The 24,849-nt window shown below is 45.5% G+C and overlaps 1 protein-coding gene across 4 annotated transcripts in view; it reads left to right on the top strand.

Moving 5' to 3' along the window:
* The window catches only part of tiam2a (TIAM Rac1 associated GEF 2a), a 461,217-nt gene that overhangs the window by 387,885 nt on the left and 48,483 nt on the right, over positions 1 to 24,849 (top strand). For all 4 annotated transcript variants that reach the window (XM_038808441.1, XM_038808437.1, XM_038808443.1 and 1 more), the window contains 2 exons: positions 10,774 to 10,953; positions 22,990 to 23,058. In XM_038808441.1, coding sequence (XP_038664369.1) covers positions 10,774 to 10,953; positions 22,990 to 23,058 — 249 coding nt within the window. The remainder of the gene's footprint in view (positions 1 to 10,773; positions 10,954 to 22,989; positions 23,059 to 24,849) is intronic.

Genomic DNA, 24,849 nt, shown 5'->3' with positions numbered 1-24,849 from the left:
GATTTATGTTGCAGCAGGGTGAGTAATATCTACCATTGCTATACTAGAGATTTATGTTGCAGCAGGGTGAGCAATATCTACCATTGCTATACTAGAGATTTATGTTGCAGCAGGGTGAGTAATATCTACCATTGCTATACTAGAGATTTATGTTGCAGCAGGGTGAGTAATATCTACCATTGCTATACTAGAGATTTATGTTGCAGCAGGGTGAGTAATATCTACCATTGCTCTACTAGAGATTTATGCTGCAGCAGGGTGAGTAATATCTACCATTGCTATACTAGAGATTTATGCTGCAGCAGGGTGAGTAATATCTACCATTGCTATACTAGAGATTTATGCTGCAGCAGGGTGAGTAATATCTACCATTGCTATACTAGAGATTTATGCTGCAGCAGGGTGAGTAATATCTACCATTGCTATACTAGAGATTTATGTTGCAGCAGGGTGAGTAATATCTACCATTGCTATACTAGAGATTTATGTTGCAGCAGGGTGAGTAATATCTACCATTGCTATACTAGCGATTTATGCTGCAGCAGGGTGAGTAATATCTACCATTGGTTGTCCTTGCAAGTTTAGGTTTCTTAATTTTTTTAGGTGGCAAGATGCCTAAAGTGCAATCCAATAACAGGTGAGTGGCGGCACAGTGGTTAACACTGCTGCCTCACAGTGGCAGGGACTCTGGTCCGGTGCAGATGCGATGGGCTGAATGGCCTTCATCTGTACTGTAGGAATTCTAAATTCTTCTAAAGTGAGGGAAACCGTCAAATGTTGCTTTTGTAAAGGTGGTGCAGACAGCAACCGTTAGATATTGGCATTTAATTGCACATCTGTTACTGCCATTTATGCTTAAATAAGAAAGTACCATTAGCGTCATCATTATTTTGATATCAGAATCTGACCCAATGACAATACTGGTCTCTGGATGTTGTTGGTATCATTGATGGCTGGCACCAGTTAAGCTTAGTTGGCTGGACAGCTGGTTCGTGTTGCAGAGTGAGGCCATGGGTTCAGTCCCCGTACGGGCTGATGTTATTGATGAAGGCTCCGCCTTCTCAACCTTGCCCCTCATCGGAGGTGTGGTGATCCTCAGGTTAAATCACCACCAGTCAGCTCCCCCCCCCCCTCAAAGGAGGATGCAGCCTATGGTCATCTGGGGCTATGGCGACTTTAATACTGCTACAGTTGCTATCTTTAGTGCATAATTTGGGGTGTCCACAAATTGGATTTTCTAATTAGCCAATTGCACTTTCCCAATTCCAGACCACATTTCTAGAGTTGCAGTTGCAAATGATTAGGTTTTCATTATAACGTTAATCTCCAAAAGTAGTGTTGTAACCAATTCTGTATCTTTAACCAGATTTTCTGACTTGATCCTTTCCTGGTTTCAAATCTTAACGGATATGCAATTGATCCTGATTGTGCAAATAATATGACTACTATACAATCTTGTTTAACATTTATACAAGGCTGCAATTCTTTTTGCAGATAAGAGGAATTTACATTTTCGCTGCTCCATTTTAGCGCAGAGTACCATTTCCCACAAACGAGTAGATTATTATCAGCTCTGGTTTGTCTCCAACTGTCCACCCTCCCCATGTTTCAGTACTGGCTGTTGGATAACTTAGCAGTAATGGAGGAGGCAAGTGAGGTGGTGGTAAGATAAGATGAGTGTTGTCAACATATATGTAAAAACCTGGTGCTGACCGCCTGATTTATCCACAGCACACAGTACCCTGGCAAATGAAAAGTGAAAAGACTACAGAAACGAAACAGGTCTGCTGACTCCAAAAGTAGTAATCTTTGACCTGTCTGTTGTCATGTGAGAGTACCTTCAAGAAATGGGTGTTTAAGAAATGTACCTTTAAGAAATGGGTAAAAGCAAATTATTGCGGATGCTGGAATCTGAAACGAAAGGGAAAATGCTGGAAATGCTGCCAGACTTGCTGAGATTTTCCAGCATTTTCTCTTTCATTTAAGAAATGGGTGTTTATCAGTGATGTCAGAGTGTGGGTGGAGCTGGGCTATCTGTCAGCTTTTTACTTTCGTTTTAGGCTGTTTACTGCAGGGTGTGTTTTAGAGCAGATGTACTGTTAATCTCTCTGCCATACAAGACTATCTCTTGATCATTTGGTGAATTCAGAATTATAAATGTTTTCAGTAGTGAATGTAAACCTGATATGCTTCTGTTAAAATGTGTTTCTTCTGTCTTCTGGATGTTGTTTGGGAAATTATTAAGGATTACTTAGTGTTGTATTTTTTTGGGATTGTATTTGAATTGATGGTTGCTAAGATGTTCACTATATGTTTCAAAAAGGTTAACTTGAGTTCATAGAATAAACATTGTTTTGCTTTAAAAATTACTTTTCCATTTCTGCTGTACCACACCCATAGAGTGGACCGTGTGATTCCCCATAGCACAATCTATTAAAAGTTGTGGGTCAGGTGAACTCCATGATACACTTTGGGGTTCTCTAAACCCTGGCCCATAACACTGTTTATATATGTTTTACTTCCAATGTGTAAGGCATAGCTGTGTTGTGTTTCCTGTTGGCCTATGTACCTGGGATTTCACCAGCATAGCAATTCATACATGACTTTGCTCAATTATGTGGTAGGCAGAACTTTGGACTGACGGTAGCATCCTCTTGATGGAAAATAACACAGGCACACCCACTGCATAGTAGCCACGTGAAATGGCTTGCTTAAACTGTTGTTCAAATTTGCCTTTGAGGCAATCTTCAGCTCCTTGTCCTGGCTTGGACTTATGCCATGAGGGTTTATTGATTTGTTCAGTCTCATAGGTCTCCCTACACATCCAGTGCCCCAGCTGTCCCCTATTTGTTGTAAGTACTTAATTAAACAATACCCTTTACCGGTATACCCTCACAATATAATTATCACACCTTTAACACCTTCTTGACTCCCCAAAGCCTGACATGGGAACATGGAGGTGCCAGAGGAAGAAGCAATTTGTGAGATTGTGGCAGTGACAGGCGCCGAGGAGGAGCGGGCTCGCTTTTATCTGGAGTCCGTGGACTGGGATCTGCAGTTCACCCTGGGCAGCTTTTATGAAGAAGGTGGTGACGATGATGTGATAACTCTTCCACAGCCTGAACCCAGTACACATTCAAGAACCATAGCACCAAGTGATGCCCGGATAACCTCGCTCAGAAATTTGTGGCATGAAGAGAAAGATGAAGAAGACGATGCGGACCAAAGGTTTTAAACAGGTGGATCTGAAAGAAGTGTCTATATGCAAGGCACGAGTCAGGAATGTCATGGAAAGTGCTCGCATGTCAAGAATAGTGCAGCTCTAGCAACACACTGAGTTTGATACAATTAAAGACAAAGCGGACCCCTTAATTGACATCCCATCTACTATCTTAAACATTCACTCTCTTCACCACTAGCCTTTCCTGTGTAACATCTTAAATTTGGACTGCAGCAACTCACCAAACATTCTTCAGCTTCTCCCGAACCCGTTACTCTACCACCCAGAAGGACAAGGAAACACTTGCAAGTTTCCCTCCAAGTCGCACATGATCCATGACCTCAGAATTTATTGCCATTTTAAAAATAATTTCTGGGATGGAATTCTGAAACTTCCTACCTTGACAGAACTGTGGAAACTCCTTCCTCGACTGTGGAAGCACCACATGGACTGCAGGTGCTCAAGAAACTGAGTCATCTTCACATTCAGAAGGGCAATTAGGAATCACAGATTTTTTAATTGCACAGCAGGTGTCTGCGCCGATGTCGGAGCAATTAACCTTGTCCCACTCCCATGACTGCTCCCCTTACCCTTACACATGGTAACAATCCAGTTCCCTCCTGAATGCCTCAATTGAACTTGTCTCCATCATATTCTCCAGCAGTGCATTCCAGATCCTAACCACTGGCTGCATGAAAATGGTTTTGCTTCTTTTGCCAATTATCTTGAACCCGTGTCCTCTGGTTCTTGATCCTTGCACCAGTGGAAACATGTATTCCCTATCTACTCTGTTCAGACCCTTCATAATATTGAATACATCTATCAGATCCCCTTTCAACCTCTCCTCCAAGAAAAGAAGCCTCAACTTCTCCAATCGATCTACATAACTAAAGTTCTTCATTCCTGGGACCATTCTGGTGAATCATTTCAATAAAGTAATCCTTGCAAATGGCGGCTCCCACATCTTGTGAATGGATTTTTCAAAATTCGAAACAGATCTCTCTCTAATTTCAGAGATGTATATTAATGGCCTTGACTGGTGTTCAGGGCATTATTTCAAAATTTGCAGATGACACGAAGATTGGAAAGTTGTCAGCTGTATTGAGGATAGTCTTGAGCTTCAAAAGGCCATAGACATGTTGGCAGATTGGGTAGACAAGTGGCAGATGAAGTTCAATGCCGAGAAATGTGAGGTTATTCACTTCGACAGGAAGAATGTGGAGAGACAGTATAAAATAAAGGGAGAAACTCGAGCAGAGATGCAGGAGCACAGGGACCTTGGTGTATATGTACGTAAGTCATTGAAGATGGCAGGGTAAGTTGAGAGAGCAGTTAATAAAGCATGTAGTATTTTAGGCTTTATTAATAGGAGCATTGAGTACAAGAGTAAGGCAGTCATGATGAATTTCTATAAGATTCTAGTTAGGCCTCAACTGGAGACTGCATCCAGTTATGGGCACCACACTTGAGGAAGGATGTGAGGTATTGGAGAGAGAACAGAGGAGATATGAGGTTAGACTGGAGAGGTTGGAACTGTTTTCCTTGGAGAAAAGAAAGCCGAGAGGAGGCTTGATAGAGGTAGTCAAGATCCTGAGGGATGTAGACAGGATAGACAATGAGAAATTGTTGCCACTCTGGAGAGGGCGCAGCTTCATAATAATGGACAAAAGGACCAAAGTGATGTGAAGAAAAACAATTCACACAGTGATTAGAATCTGGGACACACTTCCTGAAAGGATGGTGAAGGCAGGTTCAATTGAAGTATTTGAAAGGGAATTGGATTGCCATTTGAAAAGAAGGAATGTGCAAGGTTACAGGCTTAAGGCAGGAGAATAGGACTAGATAGAATTCTCTTTCAGTGCTGACTCAATGGGCTGAATAGCCTGTTTTTTTTGCACTGTAAAGATTCTGTGAAATTACGTAGTTCTGATGAATTATCACTGACATCCGCAGGTGGCGAAATGATCATACTCTGATAAATAGCTTGCATTTTATTTCAGCTGAAAGGCAGTGGAATTCTGGAAGGCTGCTGATGGCCATTAATGTTTACTTTAGCGTACTTGTAGTGGGACTACTTTTTGAAAGTTAATTATGTCGCAGTGAGAGATTTTATTCAGAAAGTTTTTCTGACGAGACAAACTGTGTTCTAGCTCTTATTTGCCGCTCAAACAGGCCTCTGTGCTGCAGACGTCATGTGGAATGGGGTTTAGGAAGAAAGATGTATGAAACAAGTGACGTTGTTGGGTTGGATGTGCACACCAGTAGAGAGTCATTTAAAATGCATCTTCATACTCCAGTAGTAGGATTTAGAACAGCAAATGCCATTTATGGTGGCACACTGGCACAGAGGGTAGCACTGGTGTCTCACAGCGCCAGGGACCCGGGTTTAATTCCAACCTTGGGTGACTGTGTGGAGTTTACATATTCTCCCCGTGTCTGCGTGGGTTTCCTCCGGTTTCCTCCCACAGTCCAAAAAAGTGCAGGTTAGTGGATTGGTGTCCAAAAGATTAGGTGGGGTTACAGGGATTGGGCCTAGGTAAAGTGGTCTTTCGAAGGGTGGGTACAGATTTGATGGGCCGAATGGCCTCCTCCTTTACTGTAGGGATTCTATAAAATTAATGCAAAAGAGAATTAATGATATTCTTGCCACCTTTGGGTGCGACCCTGAACTCGCCATCAGGAGTGGGCCTAGCGAATTGCAAACTGTTTCGTGCCCGGAGTGAATCTCTATTTTGGCCTTTCCGGCTGTTTACTGGGCATGTTCAGACCCGCGCAACCCAATCTGTTGCTGTTTGTATTGGACCCGCTGGAGAGTATGGGCAAAATTATGCGTTTTGTTGGGACAGATTCAGGGCCTTTTCTGGTTATAAAGTGAACGTAGGGAATAGTGTGGTTTCTCCAGTGAATGTGGAGTGGCTGGGAGCCAACTGTGGGCACTATTATTTAAGGTAGCAAGGGAGAGATTTTGGTATCTGTGGATTCCGGTGATGCATGGGTGGGCCACAATCCGTAGGTGGAACTTGATGGAATTATTGGAAGAGGTCAAGGGGGGATCTTAAAAGGTGGGATATGCTGCACTTGACGTTGGCAAGTAGAGTGCAGGTGGTGAAGATGAATGTGCTGCCAAGGTTTCTGTTTGTTTTTTAGTCCCTCCTTTCTCCCAAAGGTCTTTTTTCCAGAAGATGGAGGCACTGATCTTGAAATTTGTGTGGGAGGGGATAGTACCAATGGTGAAGAGGCGTCTGCTAAAAAGGCAGAATGGACCAGGTTGAAGAAGGAGTCCTGTAAGGACTCATGTTTGAGGGCCCTGGTGATGGTCCCATTGCCGTTGGCTCTGAGGAAATATACGGGGAGTCCGGTGGTGGAATACACTATTAAGATTTGGAATCAGCTGAGGAAGCACTTAAATTGGATCAAATGTCAGTTTTGACGCCACTGTGTGGGAATCATGGGTGGGATTCTCCGTTCTTGAGATTAAGGACGCCAGGGCAGGATTCGTGGACTTTCACGACAGCAAAACTGGTGCCGAACCTGGATTGATTCATAAACCGTGGAGGGGCTAGCACCGAGGCCACGTCGAACACGACCGATTCCAATGAAAAATGGTGCTGGCATCCCCGAGTTTGTCCATAATACTTGGGAGGCTGACAAGCTGCAGCATCATACACACATTACAATCCCCATACACACTCATCGCAGCCAACAAGATGGCACTGGTTGCGCTGGAGCCCAACCATACAGCTGATGGGTCGGCTGGGGCCAGAGGCCACCTGGGGAGGTGCCCTGGGGGGACGCCTATACGACCCGTGGCACTAAGGTGACAGTGGGCTGTCAGCAGTGTGCACCGCTGCATTTCCGGCTGCGGCAATGGTGTAGCGTGCCCACCCACCCTGACCCCAAGGTCCACCTCCTGGCCATCCCAAGCTACTCCGACCGGCCCTGGCAGAAGCCCCTCCCCGGCCAGCAGCACAACTGTCAGCAAACTATGGCGATGTTGGGACACTTTCCGTACCCACTCTCTCTCCCGCAGCAGCCACGACGCCGGTTTTACAATTTTTAAAAGAACAAGTGAACCGCGCTGTCGGGAACTCTGTCCATCGGAGGCAGAGAATCGTGGAGGCCCTGGTGAATACCGGGTCATGCCCACTAATGATATGCAAATGGTGTTTACTGTACAAGCATTCCGGAACGCAATGACGCTGCTGTCGAGGCACTGGAGATTTGAGATTTGGCGTCAATTCGACGCCCACCCCTATTTTGGCGTCGGAATCTATTCTCCGTCCAATCACGTTTCCTGATTTCGGCATCAGTCAATGGAGAATCCTGCCCCATAGGTTTATGCTGGGAGGGATGGATGGGATGTACAGACGGTGGAGGGAGGAAGGGTTGGAGTAGGTCAGGGAAAAATTCTCAGAGGGGAAATTCCCTGGTTTTGATAAACTGCGGAGTGAGCTTAGCTACTGGCAGGCAGAGGAATTTGCGCGAAAGGAGCTACTTATGCTCCCCCAATTACCGGAGTGCACGCTATTGGAGAAAATCCTGCAGAGATGGGGCAGAGCAGGATTGGGAATATGTAAAGGTAGTTGGGAGAGCAGGGCAAGGCAGTAGTGAAAAGGATCAAGCGGAAGTGGGAGGAGGAGCTGGGGAGGAAGATAGGATAGGGACTCTGGTATGAGGCGAGTGAACTCAACCTCTTCCTGTGCCAGAATGAGTTTGATTCAGTTTAAAGTGGTTCACAGGGTCCACATGACTTGGGCACGGATATGTAGGTTCTTTCTGTCTGATGTAACAGTTCTTTGTAACAAATGGATGTGAGGCATGTGGGCGGGGGCCGGTGAATCATGTTCACATGTTTTGGGGATGCGTGAGCTTGGAGAGCTACTTGGAGGCGGTGTTAGTGCCCCTATCATGGATAGTGCGGGCCGAGGTGAAGCTGGATCCATGATTGCGATCTTTGGGGTTTTGGAGGTGCCGGAGCTGCTGGATGGAAAGGGGGCCGATGTTGTGGCCTTTGCCTCTCTGATTACCCGGCAATGGATTCTTTTGAATTGGAGGTCAGATACGCCACCAGGCGTTGCGGCTTGGCTGGGGACCTGTTTGAATTTCTCTGGTTGGAGAAGATTAAGTTTGCCTTGAGCAGGTCACAAGAGAGCTTTGAGGTACGGTGGGGGATTTTCATGACTATAGTTGAGCTGTTCGTCGCGGCAGGGGGAGAGAAGGGATTAAAAAGGGAAAAAATGCACAAACTGTTAACTTTGTTTTGTTAGGATGTTGTTTTGCTCTTATTGTTTTCCTGTGGCCCAGATAGTTGACAGGTTAAAATTGTTCTCTGTCCCTCACAGCCTCCCCACTCCTCTGCGACCTCTGTTTTCTGTAGCTATTCCCTCGCTGCTTTCCTGCTGTAGCTGCTTCTTCACCCCCCCACCTCCACCATGTCCCCCATTTCCCGCTGCCTTGCCACCTCTCCCGCATGCCTCCGGCTGAGTGCCGCAACTCAACTCCCCACTCCTTGATATCCCTCCAGTCACAGGCTGCTTGTTCCCATTTTCCTGCTCACTAATCTATCAGCAGCAAACTTGGGGGAGAAACAGCTTGTGATTGGCAAAACAGCTCTTTACAGAATACCAGTTCCACATATGGTGGAGGGTTTCGCTTGATTGGTCACCGGGTGGCACGGTAGCACAGTAGTTAGCACAGCTGCTTCACAGCTCCAGGGTCCCAGATTCGACTCCCGGCTTGTGTCAATATCTAGCGCGGAGTCTGCATGTTCTCCCCGTGTCTGCACGGGATTCCTCCAGGTGCTCCAGTTTCCCCCCACAGTCCAAAGGTGTGCAGGTTAGGTGGATTGGCCATGCTAAATTGCCCTTAGTGTCCAAAAAGGTTAGGTGGGGTTACTGGGATAGGGTGGAGGCGTGGGCTTAAGTAGGGTGCTCTTTCCAAGAGCCGGTGCAGACTCGATGGGCTCCTTCTGCACTGTAAATTCTATGATTGAAATTTTCTACACATTTTGGGGGCAAATTTCCCCCCACCCCGTGCATTTTGATCAGTGACTATTTGATACCGAGATTTTAAAGGAACTGGGCATGTGGCGTACATCGCTGAGGCGGTGGGGGGGGGGGGGGGGAGTGAAAAATGGTGAGGCAAGATGGGGGAACATGCATGGAACATTGTGTATTAAACAATTAAATTCAGGATAGCCAGGCTTAATTTCAGACCCTAATTATTATAATTAACCCAGTTTACCGAACTGAGAGACGTTTTAAAAAATATTATTTCTTGCTGTTCCTTGCTCTAATTGATGCTATGAACTCATGTCACAAATTTAATTGTGTTACTGCAGTGATCACCTGCAGTTCTGTTACTATTCTTCGGATGGGAAGGACCTGTGATAATACTGCAGGGGGTGGCTGCAAGATTCCTTCTGTTAGCTATTTGAACCAAATTTGAAACATATACTTTATACCCTGTTTAGTGCGGAAGAAGTCTCCCCATACCCCATAATTTTTAACTCACTTGGCTTTGATTCACACAATTTTCACCTTACATCTGCTAATTTACTGGGTATTCAGTGGAACACACACCTTGATGTGATGCACAAAAGGCTTGAATCCCAAGGGTACTGTTTACTCAGGGTGTGGTGTGGAACTGTTAATTTCTCACCACACAGAACTGAATGAATTTTATTGTCTTTGTCTATGAAGTACAGATCAGGACAGTGACAAACTAATGTGGATATTCAGAGGCTGGGGTCCAATTCTCACCCAGGTATTTATTTGAATGTTTGATACAATGAAGGCAGTGGGTTCAAGGTACTAACAAGCAAAGAAAATGATAAATTATTGCAGCTTTGTGAAAAGAAATTAAAGGTAAAAAGAATGTGATGGGGATTGATGGCTGCAACTCACTTATACTTTGACCTAGGGAGCTTCAAGATCACCATTACTTTTTGTACATAGTGCCAGTTTTAAAACTATGCAAAATAATTGCAGTCGGCTAATTCAGAGAAAATATGGAAGGCACTTTTATTCACTGAAGCGATTTTTTATTGAGCGATGGGTTTGCACTGAAATTAAACTCTCTTTTTCTCTTTGCGTGTGTTCTCTACTGAAGACGTTAACTCTTTGCTGATTTCACTTCCATTTGTAATGCCTTCATTATTTATGCATGAATTTTAAATGGAGCGTTGGTAAGATTTTCCACAGCAAAATGCATCACAGTTGAGCCAGACAGCCATCCAGCTGCACACCTTCACTTTCAACAAAGCTTTTTGAATAATAGCTGGTAACAAGGACTGTTGGCTGCTTCCCCTTGAATGCACATTGGCTGGGATCACCGAACTCAACAAAGTTCAGGCATCAAGCCTTTACAGTCTGAGACCATAATCCGATACTTTAAACAATTCTGCTTTGGCCATTGGATCAAATAATACACTTCTCCTCATTTATATCGTTTTCAAATTATCTAATACGAAACTAGAATATGAAATGGTGATAGTTCAGTTAACGAGTCAGTTAGTTGGTTTTGTTTACCGTCTCTTTTATCCCTTTCTCTAGAGTGCAGAGCAAGTTTCTACATTCTGTCGAAGTTTATATGAACTGCAATCGTCTGATATGGATGGGCAGAAGGAGAACCTTGGTCAACACCTGAGGCCACTAGCAAGACACCTCTCTGATGCAGAGAGACTTCGGAAAGTTATCCATGAACTCATAGATACAGAGAAGTCCTATGTCAAGGTATGGATGAAGGTTAAATTGATGGAGTGCATGTATCCTCATGATTTAAATTAAGTTTTATAAAATGAATGGCCCATACTTTGTCATCAAGTAAGATATTTGGCAACATCCTAATGTAACTCCCTCTTGTTGTTATGCTGCTGAGGAATGATTCCACAGTTACAGCTGCCTTTGAGAATCTCATTCATACCCATATTCTTGTACATACTGTCAGTAGCAACTGAGCTGATTCTGTCCTCTAACGTCCAGCATGCACATTTCCAGCAGGTGTTCCTGGATAATAATCGGGAATGGAAAACATGGTTGTTATTTCAGCACCATAATCCAGGTGTTTTGAATCCAATTGTAGTCTCCCAGTTGGTACCCAAGTAGGCACAGACCTGTTTCTGAACACTGTTGTCTGTAATTCTTATTGCTACACTCACTTGACTAAGCCATCAGGAAGCCTCAGATAAATAACTGTACTGCAATCCCAACAAATGCCCCAAGTTTACTATTGTGCTACTATTTAAAGAAATCGTTTGTAGTCACCTTTCCCAACATTAATTACATTTATCCTTTGTATGTTCTGACTTTTGAAATCTGAGATCGTAAAGGCAGAATACCCTAGTCATCGTTTGCTTCACTGATTTTCAGTCCCCCATTTTGAGGGCGAAATGAGAGCTGATCTAATATTGTGTAATTGATGGCTCAGGGGACTTGGAATTTGGTGCCTTTTTTATTTTTCAAGCCATGCAATTAGGGACGGCACTACTATCTTACCACACCAGGGACCTGGGTTCAATTCTGACCTGGGTGACTGTGCGGAGTTTGTCTGTGTAAGTTTCCTCCGGGTGCTCTGGCTTCCTTCCACGGTCCAAAGATGTGCAGAATAAGTAGATTGGCTGCGCTAACTCACCCCTTCGTGTCCAAAGGTTAGGTGGAATGGTAGGGAGTGGGCCTGGGTGGGATGTTTTTTTGTAGGGTCGGTGCAGACTCAATGGGCCGAATTGCCTCCTTCTGCATTGAAGAGATTCTATGATTCTATAATAATGTGTCAGCTGAAAGTTGCTAGGTGTTTGTATATATTTACAAAGTGGATTGTAGTTTTAGTGCGCTATTTTTCCATGTCCCAAATCAGTTATGGTGTGTTCTCAGTAAGATTATAATTTTGTTTGTAATTAAGGAAGTTTTGTGTTGTGGGAACTGCATTGATTGGCCAGGCTAACTGGCTAACTAAAGCCACCATACAGCAAATAGGAAACGCAGAGGCATGGATGTGTACCACACAGTATATTGGAAAAGAAAGAATAGATGCCTTTAACCAGACTCAGGCTGACATTGGCCCCTTGGCATATGCAAATAAACATGAGAAATTTGGCTTGCTCTGAAGCAGCCAACATGCTACATTCAGATAAATAGATCTTCAACAAAGAATGAGTAATTTATCTGAGGGGTGGTGCTGGGAGGAGCAGAGCAAGTGTGCTCTTCACAGCCTCACACTAAATGAACCAGTTGTTGTAACTGTGACTGTCGGTTCATGATCTCTGCTGTTTTTAGTCTTCAGTTCTTCACTTCCTGGACATTCCTTCACTCACCCTGGCATCCTGTGCCTATCACCTCCCTCCGAACCTCTTGATTAGTCCCCTTGGACCTATTTGCTTCAGGGGCTATGTGATGCTAGCAGTAACCTGAGGGAACACAGTTATCTATTGGCAGACTTTGCCGCTCCAGCTTCTTTATAATGATGTCCAATATCTAGGCACGTTAGACGTCTTCATTTAGGTGCAGGGAATGTACCCTGCGTCACCACCGAACCAAATTTCTGGGTTCCAATCTATTCCTTGCATCCTCTTTTGTGGCTGAAATTCCCATTTAATTTTCCATTTTTCTACTACCTACTTTACAGTACCAGCTAAACACCTCGATTGGTATATGAAATATCAGCTGACTGTAGAAATCTATTCATCTTGAAAAGGCTTCCCAAATCCCAAAAAGGTACAGATGTGCTCATGAGATGTGGACAAATATTGAGGAAACATCAGATCTACCTGCTCAGGCAATGGACGCCGCCTTTAAACGGTGGAGTCAGGGCGTGGGGACACTGACGGTTAGAGACATGTACATAGAGGGCAGAGTAGCGACCTTGAGAGAGCTTAGGGGCAAGCTTCAGCTCCTGATAGGGAATAAACTCTGATATAACCCCAAGTCCAAAACTTCTTCCGCAAGGAAACAACGACATTCCCCTAGATACCAGGATGCACACTACTGGACTGGCTACTGACTGTGGACGAACTAGGGGAGGAAACTGTGCGGAAATGTAAGGATGACAGCTAGAGGCGGTACACTCACTCCTGGATGAGACAAGAAGGAAGAACTAGGCAGGGAGATAGGGGGAGGACGGTGGATCGAAGCACTGCACTGGGCAAACTTCACCTCCAAGAGCGCAGGGCTGAGCCTAACGCAGCTAAAGGTGGTGCACAGAGCGCACCTAACCAGGATGAGAATGAGCGGGTTCTTCCCAGAGATGGAGGATGAGTGTGAACGGTCCGGCCAACCACACTCACCTGTCCTGGATGTGCCTCACACTTGTTAGGTACAGGATGCATTTCTTTGAGGCCATGTTCCATGCTTGTGAAAACCGCTTATTGTCACAAGAAGGCTTCCAATTAAATTGCTGTGAAAAGCCCCTAGTCGCCACGATCCAGCGCCTGTTCGGGGAGGCTGGTACGGGAAGTGAACCGTGCTGCTGGCCTGCCGTGGTCTGCTTTAAAAACCAGCTCGTTAGCCCTGTGCTAAACCAGCACAGCTAAACCAGTCATGACCTGTGGGGGTAAGGGTGGAACCATGCCCACTGATGGTGGTCTTCAGGGTATCAGAACAACCAGAGCTCTTAATGAGGAGGTTGGGGGGGGGGGGGGGGGGGATGCTCTGGCCTTTGCCTTCCTGATTGCCTGACAGAGACTCTTGCTCGGCTGGCGATCGGCAGCTCCACCCAAGGCTGCATTCTGGCTGTCCGACCTGGCAGAAGTCGTCAGGCGAGAAAAAATTAAATCGGAGAATCAGAGGAAGGCATCCACAAAACGTAGAAGCTGTTCACCAACTTGATTCAAGACCTGTTCGTAACCAACGGCCAGTAAAGCGGGGCGTTGGGGTGGGGGCAGGACAAGTCACACGGTAAGAAAGAGAAAGGGAGGGATGGCAGAGCAGAGTGGGTGGGGGGGAAAAGGACAGGAAGTGGGGGGGGAGGACAGGAGTTGTGGGGATCATAAAAGCACCAAGAGAGCCCTCCCAACCCCCAGGCCAAGCATCTGTGGGCAGGTTTCGATGGGTCTTGGAGGTGTGAATGGGGGGGATGCAGAGAGGAGCGGTTTTGAGAGGAAGTGGTTGGGGAGTTCTGGGAAAGGGAGGGGAGGGGTAGCTGGCTGACGGTGACCATGGGTAGGGCTTGGTCCCACTCGTGGGACAAGGCCAGAGACCATGATCGTGGCTGATAGAGGGGGAGGATAGGGTGATTGGTAATGTGGTGGACCAGGCAAAAGTCTTCTCACATTTGAAGACCTTGAAAACCGATGTGGTGCTGTTGCAGGAGATCCATTTGAGGGTGAAGGACCTGGTTAGACACGGATGGGTTGTGTAAATCAGGTGTTCCTCTCGAGCTTTGATAGCAGGATCCATGGGTAGCAATACTAGTGGGCAAGAGAGCTAGGTTTGAGATGAAGATGGTGGTGGCAGATGAAGGGGACAGGTAAATTATTATAACGGTGCTTTGGAGGAGATTCTAGTGGTATTGGTTGGCTTGTATGCTCCAAACTGGGATGATGTAGTGTTTATTAAGAGGATATTGGTGCCATACCAAGTCTGGACACACATCAGTTAATTGGATGTGGGGATTTAAATATAATGTTGCATCTGAAGATGGTTCGATCTAAGCCGCGCTCGTTGACGCCTTCGTTGGGGGGGGGGTCAGAAGTTTTTAAAATAAATTTAGAGTACCCAATTCATTTTTTCCAATTAAGGGGCAATTTAGCATGGCCAATCCACCTACCCTGCACATCTTTTGGGTTGAGGGGGTGAAACCCACGCAAACACGGGGAGAATGTGCAAACTCCACACGGACAGTGACCCAGAGCCGGGATCGAACCTGGGACCGCGGCGGCGTGAGGCAGCAGTGCTAACCACTGTGCCATCTTGCTGCCCGGGGCTTGGAGAGAGTTGGAGGAGGAGATGGAGGGGAGTAGACCGGTGGTGGTTCTTCGCCAGTGCATAATGTTTACTCGAGGATTGACTTCTTTATTATGGAGAGGTTGTTGTTATCGGTGGTGAGGAAAGCTGAATACTCGGCGATTGTCATTTCAGACCATACTCTGCATTTGGTGGATGTGGTCCTGGAGAGGTGGCCAACGTGGAGGTTGGATGTGAGGCTGCTTGCGGATCCGAGTTTTTGTGTGAGGATTATGTAGGGTTTCATAAGAATGGGGAGGTCTAACCATCGGTAGTTTGGGAGGTGCTGAAGGCGGTGGTGAGGGGCGAGATCATCTCCTATAAGGCGCAAGTGGATAGGGAGGCAAAAGAGGCGTGGCAGCGGCTGGTAGATTAAATCTTGGAGGTTGATGGGAGTATGCGGAAGATCCCACTTCGGAGCTTTTGGTAAGTCGCAGATGCAGTTTGACCTTTTGTCCACATGGAACACGGCACTCCAGTTGAGGCTGGGGAAGGGTTTGGTGTGCGAGTCCGGGGAGAAGGCCAGTCGCTTGCTGCCAGGACAGCTCCGCTGGCAGACAGCCTCGCGTGAGATTGTTCAGGTCTGGGATGGGGCACGGGTGCTGGTGGTGGCGCTGGAGCAGATGAACAGGGCATTTGAGGAGTTTTATAAGAGGTTATATCAATTGGAGCCTGCAGGCATGGGTCGGACATGAGGGGGTTCTTGGAGGTGCTGGAGTCTCTTAATGTAGGAGAGGAGAAGGCATGGTCGGAGGAGTCACTGGGGGTTGAGGAGGTTCGGATGGCGATCGGGAAGATGCAAATGGGTAAAGCACTGGGGCCAGGTGGGTTAGTGGTGGAATTCTATAAGAGGTTTTTGGATAGGCTGGAGCCGCTTTGGTGAAGATGTTTGAGGATGTGGTGTCTAAAGGGGTGCTCCCGGAGGCAATGAATTTTATGAGCCTGGTGGATAGGGTCAGGGCAGATTTGTTGAGGTGAGACAGCCTCCCCCTATCATTGGCACGCTGGGTGCAGGCGGTAAAGATGAATGTCTTGCCACGGTTTTTATTTTTATTCCGGTGCATACTGGTCTTTTTGCCGAGCATTTGTTATGGTGTTACACAGTTGATTTTGTCATTTGTATGGGCAGGGAAGGTGACGAGGATTTGGATGACAGAGTAATAGTCGTGGGTTTGGCTCTTCCAATTCCGATGTATTACAACTGGGCAGTGAATGCCGAGAAAGTGCAGGGCTGGAGTAGGGAGCCGGAGGCAATGTGGGTGAGGATGGAGGCAGGGGGTCTGGGTTGGAAGTGCTGGCAAGAGAGCTGCTCCCGTTTGCCCCCAGGGAAATACTCGAAGAGTCCAGTAGTGGTGGTCATGCTGAAGATATGGAGGCAATTTTGGCAGCATTTTAAGTTAGGGGTGGGGTCAAAGGTGATGACGGTTCGAGAGAATCATGTGTTCGAGCTGACTAGACTGGATGCTCTGTTTTAGGAATGGGAGAGCGAGGGGGGTGATGGAAATGAAGGACTTATTTTTGGAAAGGCGGTTTGCGAGTTTGAAGGAGTTGATGGAGAAGTTTGGGATTCTGCAGCGGGGAAGATTTCCTCAACATTTCCAGTGATACGTCCCTCTTCATTGTTGGAGGGGACGTTTTCCATAATGGGGTTCAAGATTCTCAAGGTTAACGTGCAGGTTCAGTCGGCAGTTAGGAAGACAAATGCAATGTTAGGATTCATGTCGAGAGGGCTAGAATACAAGACCAGGGATGCACTTCTGAGACTGTATAAGGCTCGGTCAGACCCCCTTTGGAGTATTGTGGGAAGTTTTGGGTCCCGTATCTAAGGAAGGATGTGCTGGCCTTGGAAAGGGTCCAGAGGAGGTTCACAAAAATGATCCCTGGAACGAAGAGCTTGTCACATGAGAAATGGTTGAGGACTCTGGATCTGTACTCGTTGGCGTTTAGAAGGATGAGGGGGATCTTATTGAAACTTACAGAATACTGCGAGGCCGCGATTGAGTGGACGTGGCAAGGACGTTTCCACTAGTAAGAGAAACTAGAACCAGAGGGCACAGCCTGAGATTGAAGGGACGATCCTTTAAAACAGAGATGAAGAGGAATTTCTTCAGCCGGAGGGTGGTGAATCTGTGGAGCTCTTTGCCGCAGAAGGCTGTGGAGGCCAAATCACTGAGTGACTTTATGATAGAAATCGATAGGTTCTTGATTAATAAGTGGATCAGGGGTTATGGGGAGAAGGCAGGAGAATGGGGATGAGAAAAATATCAGCCGTGATTGAATGGCGGAGCAGACTCGATGGGCCGAGTAGCCTAATTCTGCTCCTATTTAGGGCAGCATGGCAACACAGTGGTTAGCACAGTTGCTCCACAGCTCCAAGGTCACAGGTGCGATTCCCGGCTTGGGTCAAAGTCTGTGGGGAGTCTGCACGTTGTCCCCATGTCTGCATGGGTTTCCTCCGGGTACTCCGATTTCCTCCCACAGTCCAAAGATATGCAGGTTAGGTGGATTGGCCATGATAAATTGCTCTTGGTGTCCAAAAACGTGGGGTGGGGTGGCGCGGATAGGGTGGAGGTGTGGGCTTGGGTAGGGTGCTCTTTCCAAGATCCGGTGCAGACTCGATGGGCCGAATGGCCTCCTGCACTGTAAATTCTATGTCTTATGGTCTATGATTTTTGCGGGGGGGGGGGGGGGGGGGGAGGGTGCCCCTATGATTTATGGGAAGATTTTGGAGGAGAATATGGCGTCGCTGGAGGGGATTAAGGCCAAGTGGGAAGAAGTGCTGGGGGTGGCATTGGAGGAGGGGCTGTGGTGTGAGGTGTTGCCTCAGCCTCGTATGCGAAACTGGGTTTAATACAGTTAAAGGCGGCTCACCTGATGAGGTTGAGAATGAGCTGGTTGTTTGAGGGGGTGGAAGACACTTGCGAGCGGTGTGGGAGAGGTCCAGCCAACCATGTACATATGTTCTGGTCCTGCCCGAAGTTGGAGAGATTTTGGGGGTCGTTTTCCAGCATCATGTTGGCGACCTTGCACTTGGATTTGGAGCCCAGCCCCTTTGGGGTGTCGGACTTGCCAGGGCTGCAGACGGAAGCGGGGGCAGACGTTTTTAGCCTTTGCCTCGCTGATGGCTCGCTGGCGGATCCTGTTGGGGTGGAGGTCAGCTTCTCCACCCAGTGCCTCAGTATGGCTTGGGGATCTGATGGAATTCCTGTATTTGGAGAAGGTTAAGTTTACTTTGAGGGGAACGATTGAGGGGTTCCACAAGAGATGGGGTCTGTTTATCATAAAGAATTGGTTGCTGTCAGCTACTAGTGGGAGGACGGGCTAAAGGGAAGGGGGCTATTCTTTGAGTTATTGGGGTGTTGGTTTGTCGAGTGGGGGGGGGGGGGGACTTCTATTGTCCTTGTTGTTTTGCATTATTTTATTTTATGTATAAAACATTAAAAAACAAATACAAATACATTTTTTTAAGTATGCCTATGTTTTTAAAAATAAATTTAGAGTGCTGAATTCATTTTTTTCCAATTAAGGGGCAATTTAGCGTGGCCAATCCACCTTTCCTGCACATCTTTTGGGTTGTGGGGGTGAAACCCATGCAAACACGGGGAGAATGTGCAAACTCCACAAGGACAGTGACCCAGGGCCGGGATTCGAACCCGGGTCCTCAGCGCCGTAGGCAGCAATGCTAACCACTGTGCCACCGTGCTGCCCAGTATGCCTATGTTAAAGACACCATAGATTTACTGAACCCAAGAATCTCAAGCCTTTTTTAATTTTTCAAGGAAATGTCTGACAATGTACAATTTCTACATCAACCTATTGACATTAAATCACTTTTTAACAATAAAATTAGCAGTATCAAGGAGCGGCACGGTGGTGCAGTGCTTAGCACTGCTGCCTTACGCGCCGAGTACCCGGGTTTGATCTTGGCTCCGGTCACTGTGTGGAGTTTGCACATGCTCCCCATGTCTGTGTGGGTCTCACCCCCCAGAACCTAAAGATGTGTAGGGTAGGTGGATTGGCCACGCTATAAATTGACCCTTAATTGGAGAAAAAAGAATAGTGTACTTTAAATTGAAAAAATAAATTTGCAGTATCGTGAAATAGTATAAGATTGGACTTAAACTTGTGCTTGTTATGTGTATAAATATTTGCCTTCTATTTCCTTATGATCAGCTATGATTGTAGTGATTGTATTACATTGGTTAATCATCAGTGCAGACATCATCACTCACAACTTTACAGATGCTTTTGTGTCGGCCATCATTCTTCCTCATACCAAAATCCTCAAACAGTAGGCACTTAAAAACATCTGGACATAGTTATAAGGCTGAATTCTGATTACAGAGTTCAGACAATGGTTGCAAACAGTTTGAGTTCACTGTTGTGACGTCCTACAATGGGATCAACAACTATGTCCATAGTCTCATGTTCCATGTCTCATGTTCCATGTCTCATGTTCCATGCTCAGCTATCCAGTCTTCTCCACATTACAACTGTGTGGATAATTTCAGTGTCATTTTCCTTCAATATTTTATATGTGGGTTTTCTCTTCATATTAGGGTAGCACGGTAGCACAAATGGATAGCACTGTGGCTTCACAGCGCCAGGGTCTCAGGTTCGATTCCCTGTTGGGTCACTGTCTGTGCGGAGTCTGCACGTTCTCCCCGTGTTTGCGTGGGTTTCCTCTGGGTGCCCTGGTTTCCTCCCACAGCCCAAAGACGTGCCGGTCAGGTGGATTGGCCATAATAAAAATTATTGACCAAAAATTAGTGACCAAAAAAGTTAGGAGGGGTTATTGGGTTACGGGGATAGAGTGGAAGTGAGGGCTTGTGGGCAGCACGATGGCTTAATGGTTAGCACAGCTGCCTCACAGCGCTGAGGTCCCAGGTTTGATCCTGGCTCTGGGTCACTGTCCGTGTGGGGTTAGCATATTCTCCCCGTGTCTGTGTGGGTTTCGCCCCCACAACCCAAAAATGTGCAGAGTAGGTGGATTGGCCACACTAAAATTGCCCCTTAATTGAAAAAATAATTGGGTAATCTAAACTTATAAAAAAAAAGGAAGTGAGGGCTTAAGTGGGTCAGTGCAGAGTCGATGGGCTGAATGGCCTCCTTCTGCACTGTATGTTCTATGTTCTATTATTCCCCTTTTCCTATTTGGTTTCTGTTGTGTCTATATCTGGTTGCATCCTTTTTATGCATTCTCTCATTTTTTCTGTTCTTTTGCTTGTTTTCTCTTTACCTCTATGTCACATTTTCAATCTCTATCTTTTGGTTTGCTTCTCATATTTTATAATTCAGAGCCATCCCATATTCATATTGGTTAAAATTCAGTAGTCTGTGCCTAATTTGTTTTTCCACTCAATCCCTCCCTCACAGCAGGTTTTTCCTTCCCCTGTGAGTCATCACCATGGTTACCTTCTGCTCTCCAGGCCTCTGAGTCTTAGCTCATTGCCTGAAATTTTTAAACTAGGGCTCCTGGAAGAAGAACCCTGTATATTTGACTTCTCCTTATTTCATTGCACTGCTAACTCCCTGATCGGTGAAGTAAAAAATGCTGCAGAATTGCTCTTTTTGTTCCATTCTGTGCAAAATTTATTTCTCATCAAACATTCCAAAACAATGAAAATAACTCAGTCTGCTACCTACCTTCATTCTTTACCAGTTGCTTTTAAATTAATGTGTGGCCATTGGCATGGGTTTGACTTGCCCTCAAATCTTCACTCTTTCCCTCTGCAAAATATTCGCTCTCTCTCCCTTGTGACCAAACAGGCCAGAAAACCGCAGCCTTACTGAGTAAATGCAGAAATTACTAATTACTTTATTGGACAATGTACTAGTACAGTAACACAGAAAATATTTGCCCAGAGCCACCATTAGTTCTTTATATTAATTAATGCATGAATGCTTAGAACAAATTTCTTCCATCAGGCAGAAGATACAAAAGTCTGAGAACAGCTTCAAAAACAGCTTCTTCCCCGCTGTTACCAGACTCTTGGATGACCCTCTTACGGACTGAACTGATCTCTCTATGCATCTTCTCTACTCCGTATGCTTCACACGATGTCTATGTATTAACATTGTGTATTTATCGTATGTTATGTTTTTCGTGTATGGAACGATCTGCCTGGGCTGTACGCAGAACAATACTTTTCATCGTACATCGGCACACGTGACAAATCTAAATCTTTTAGGAACTATGATTTTGACTGTTTTTAAAGAAGAGCTCATCAGAGTGATGGATATAATGTTAAATAGAACTTTATGTATCCTGTGTTAGTGTCAAGACAAGAACCTGAATGTTGTGTCTCGCAGTTAGATGTGGAATCAAACTTCCTCTGCTCAATAAAAAACCTCAGTTCCAACTTCAGAAGAGGGTTATTACTGTACCAGTGTGGCATTTTCCAAACCAGTCAATCTATGGACTCATGAATGAGATCCCAAAATTAGAGCATCTCTGTGTATTGAGTTTAATCCAGATAAGACCCTTACAGCCATCACACAGCATCCCATCAGTCTGGGCTAAATTTGAACCTGTTGCTCTCGTTTATAATTCTCTTTGATTCTGTACTGAAAACCTTGAGTATATATTGATAGTTGTTGAAAAATATAAAACCAAAAGACTATTGAAAATATTTTAACTTTCAATTTACATATTCTTCTCTGGGTTTGAGGTGCTGGAGCATCTTTATTAAGGTGTATTTTCCATTACAGTGAGTGACGTGATTACATTTTCCAGCTAGTCTCATTTGAATGGCAGTTTTGATAATTACCTAATGTCAAACTTTTCCTATTCTTGTGCTCCTCAAGGTCAGGAATGTTGATAGTAAGCACTTCCAGTTCATTAGCACAGGCAAATGCAAAATAAAGCATTCTCTGCCCAAACCTAATAACGTGCCTTGTTCCAATCTTCACACGAGTCCCTCAGCAACATCAATGTCATTCTTATACCATATCCAATACCAATCCTCCTTTTGCTTCTTTAAGTGAGATTGTCAATTAGTGCCAAATTAGAGACACTTATAGTGGAGACCCTTTCCCCACCAGGAACTAATTAATCCTACCGAACCTCAGCTTACCTCAAATCCTCACATCCAGAGGACAGAGACTTTCATCCCTTCCGTTTGAGTTGGTCCTGAATCCAAGTCTCAGAGATGTTAAAACTGGTTTCTGTTGTGTCAAACATATTTATTTTAATATATGGAGACAGAATACTCACAGATAACAGTGCCTGTTTGAAGACTTAGTGATATTTCGGTAGCCAAAACAAAATAGCCAGTTTATGTTTATCTTGTTCAGAGATGCAATTATTTATGTATTGTACTGTAGAATTCTCTAACATCACCTTTTTTATACATCTTCTGTATCCATCATGAGGAAATGCTGGGTGGAACAGTGGCTCAATGGTTAGTATTGCTGCCTCACGGCGCCAAGGACCGGGATTCGATCCCAGCCCCTGGTCACCGTCCATGTGGAGTTTGCACATTCGCCCTCTGTCTGTGTGAATCTCACCCCCACAACCCAAAACGATGTGCCAGCTAGTGGGTTGCCATGTTAAATTGCCCCTTAATTGGGAAAAAAAGAATTGGGTACTCTGAATTTTTTTTTTAAATGAGAGGAAATGCTTTTATACAGAAGTATTAGCCAAGAACAGTGGATTTTGGTGTTGAAAGTTAAACAGTTATTGTTTCAGTTCTATACAGTAAATAAAATGCTATACCTAGAATCTGTTAAGATGCAGTGAACTACTCACTGATGGTAGAGCACATGAACATAATACAGAACTAGTTAACAAATGTTTCAGTATTCTTGAATAATGGTATTTATCTTTTTTAGGATCTAAGCTGTCTGTTTGAAGTATATCTGGATCCCCTACAAAATGAGACTTTCCTAACACAGGATGAGGTATGATGTCTGAATGTTAATTTATTTTCTGATTTCTTGTTGTAATGTAGTTTAAGGCAAATGCTTCTCATGTTCACTACCGCTGTTTATTATATGTAGTCATGATGTGAAAATACCGGAACATCATGGCAACCATCGATAACAACAAACTTAGCGACAGTGATGAGGCACCGGAACTACACCAAGAACAGGACACTTGAGAAACTGGGCATCACCACCAGCAACAACCAAGCCTCCCCCAGTTGAAACCAGTACCACTACAGGGAAGTCCATTGTCAACTTGTCAGACTACACCCTTCCACCAGACAAAATTGATGTTCTCAGCCGGGGGCTCAATTTCTGCCAAAATGAACCCTATCGGTCTCATGACAGACACAGAGGAATTCATCAGGCGAATGAGGCTCCGGGAGTTCCTCCAGAAACCCCATGATGTCAACAGTGAACCCAATGAGACGACCAATGAACCAGAAAAACCGACAGAGCGATGCAGTGCAGCAACCAAAGAGGAAAGAGTCAAATTGGACTCCTCCGGAAGGCCGCCCTAGACTTGACAAGAGTATAGCTCAAGCTGTCAGGAGGTGCGTCAATGCCAGACTCATCAGTCGCATTCACAAGATAACCCCAAACATCACCCAAGCACAACGCAATGCCATCTGTGCTCTCAAGACAAACCACAACATTATCAAACCAGCAGACAAAGGACAAGCAACCGGCATACTGAACAGAACAGACAACTGCAGAGAAGTGTACAGACAACTGAACAACACAGGAACACTACAGATACCCGCTGATCCGACCAAAGAACACACCTGCCAATTCAACAGACTGATCAAAACATTTGATCCAGACCTTCAGAGCATCCTACTTGCTCTCATCCCGCGCACTCCCCATGTTAGAGATCTCTACTGCCTCCCGAAGATGCACAAAGCCAACACACCTGGCTGTCCCATTGTATCACGCGATGGGACCCTGTGTGAGAACCTCTCTGGCTATGTCAAGGGCATCCTGAAACCCATTGTATAAGGAACCCCCAGCTTCTGTCACGACACTGCAGACTTCTTACAGAAACTCAGCGCCCATGGATCAGTTGAACCAGGAACACTCCTCGTCACAATGGACGGCTCGGCACTCTACACCAGCATCCCCCATGATGACGGCATTTCTGCAACAGCCTCAGTACTCAACTCCGACAACTGCCAATTTCCAGAGGCGATCCTACAACTCATCTGCTTCATCCTGGATCACAACATTCTCACCTTCGACAACCAGTTCTTCACCCAGACATACAGAACAGCCATTGGGGCCAAATTTGCACCTCAATATGCCAACATCTTTATGCACAGGTTTGAGCAAGACCTTTTCACCGCACGGGATCTTCAACCGCGCTAGATACATTGACAACATTTTCTTCCTTTGGACTCACAGTGAAGAATCATTGAAACAACTACACAACGACATCAACAAGTTCCATCCCACCATCATACTCACCATGGATGACTGCCAATGACATTGGCAAATAGGCTTAACGACATTGGCAAATAGGGTAAAGGAAAATCCAAAGGCTTTTTACACGTGCATAAAAAGCAAGAGGGTAGCCAGGGAAAGGGTTGGCCCACTGAAAGATAGGGGAGGGAATCTATGTGTGGAGCCAGAGGAAATGAGCGAGATACTAAATGAATACTTTGCATCAGAATTAACCAAAGAGAAGGAATTGGTGGATGTTAAGTCTGGAGAAGGGTGTGCAGATAGCCTGGGTCACATAGAGATCCAAAAAGACAAAGGGTGGGATTC

This window comes from Scyliorhinus canicula, chromosome 1 (genome assembly GCF_902713615.1).
Source record: "Scyliorhinus canicula chromosome 1, sScyCan1.1, whole genome shotgun sequence".
In the NCBI taxonomy this organism is placed as follows: Eukaryota; Metazoa; Chordata; class Chondrichthyes; order Carcharhiniformes; family Scyliorhinidae; genus Scyliorhinus; species Scyliorhinus canicula.
This window is presented reverse-complemented; position numbering and strand designations above follow the sequence as displayed.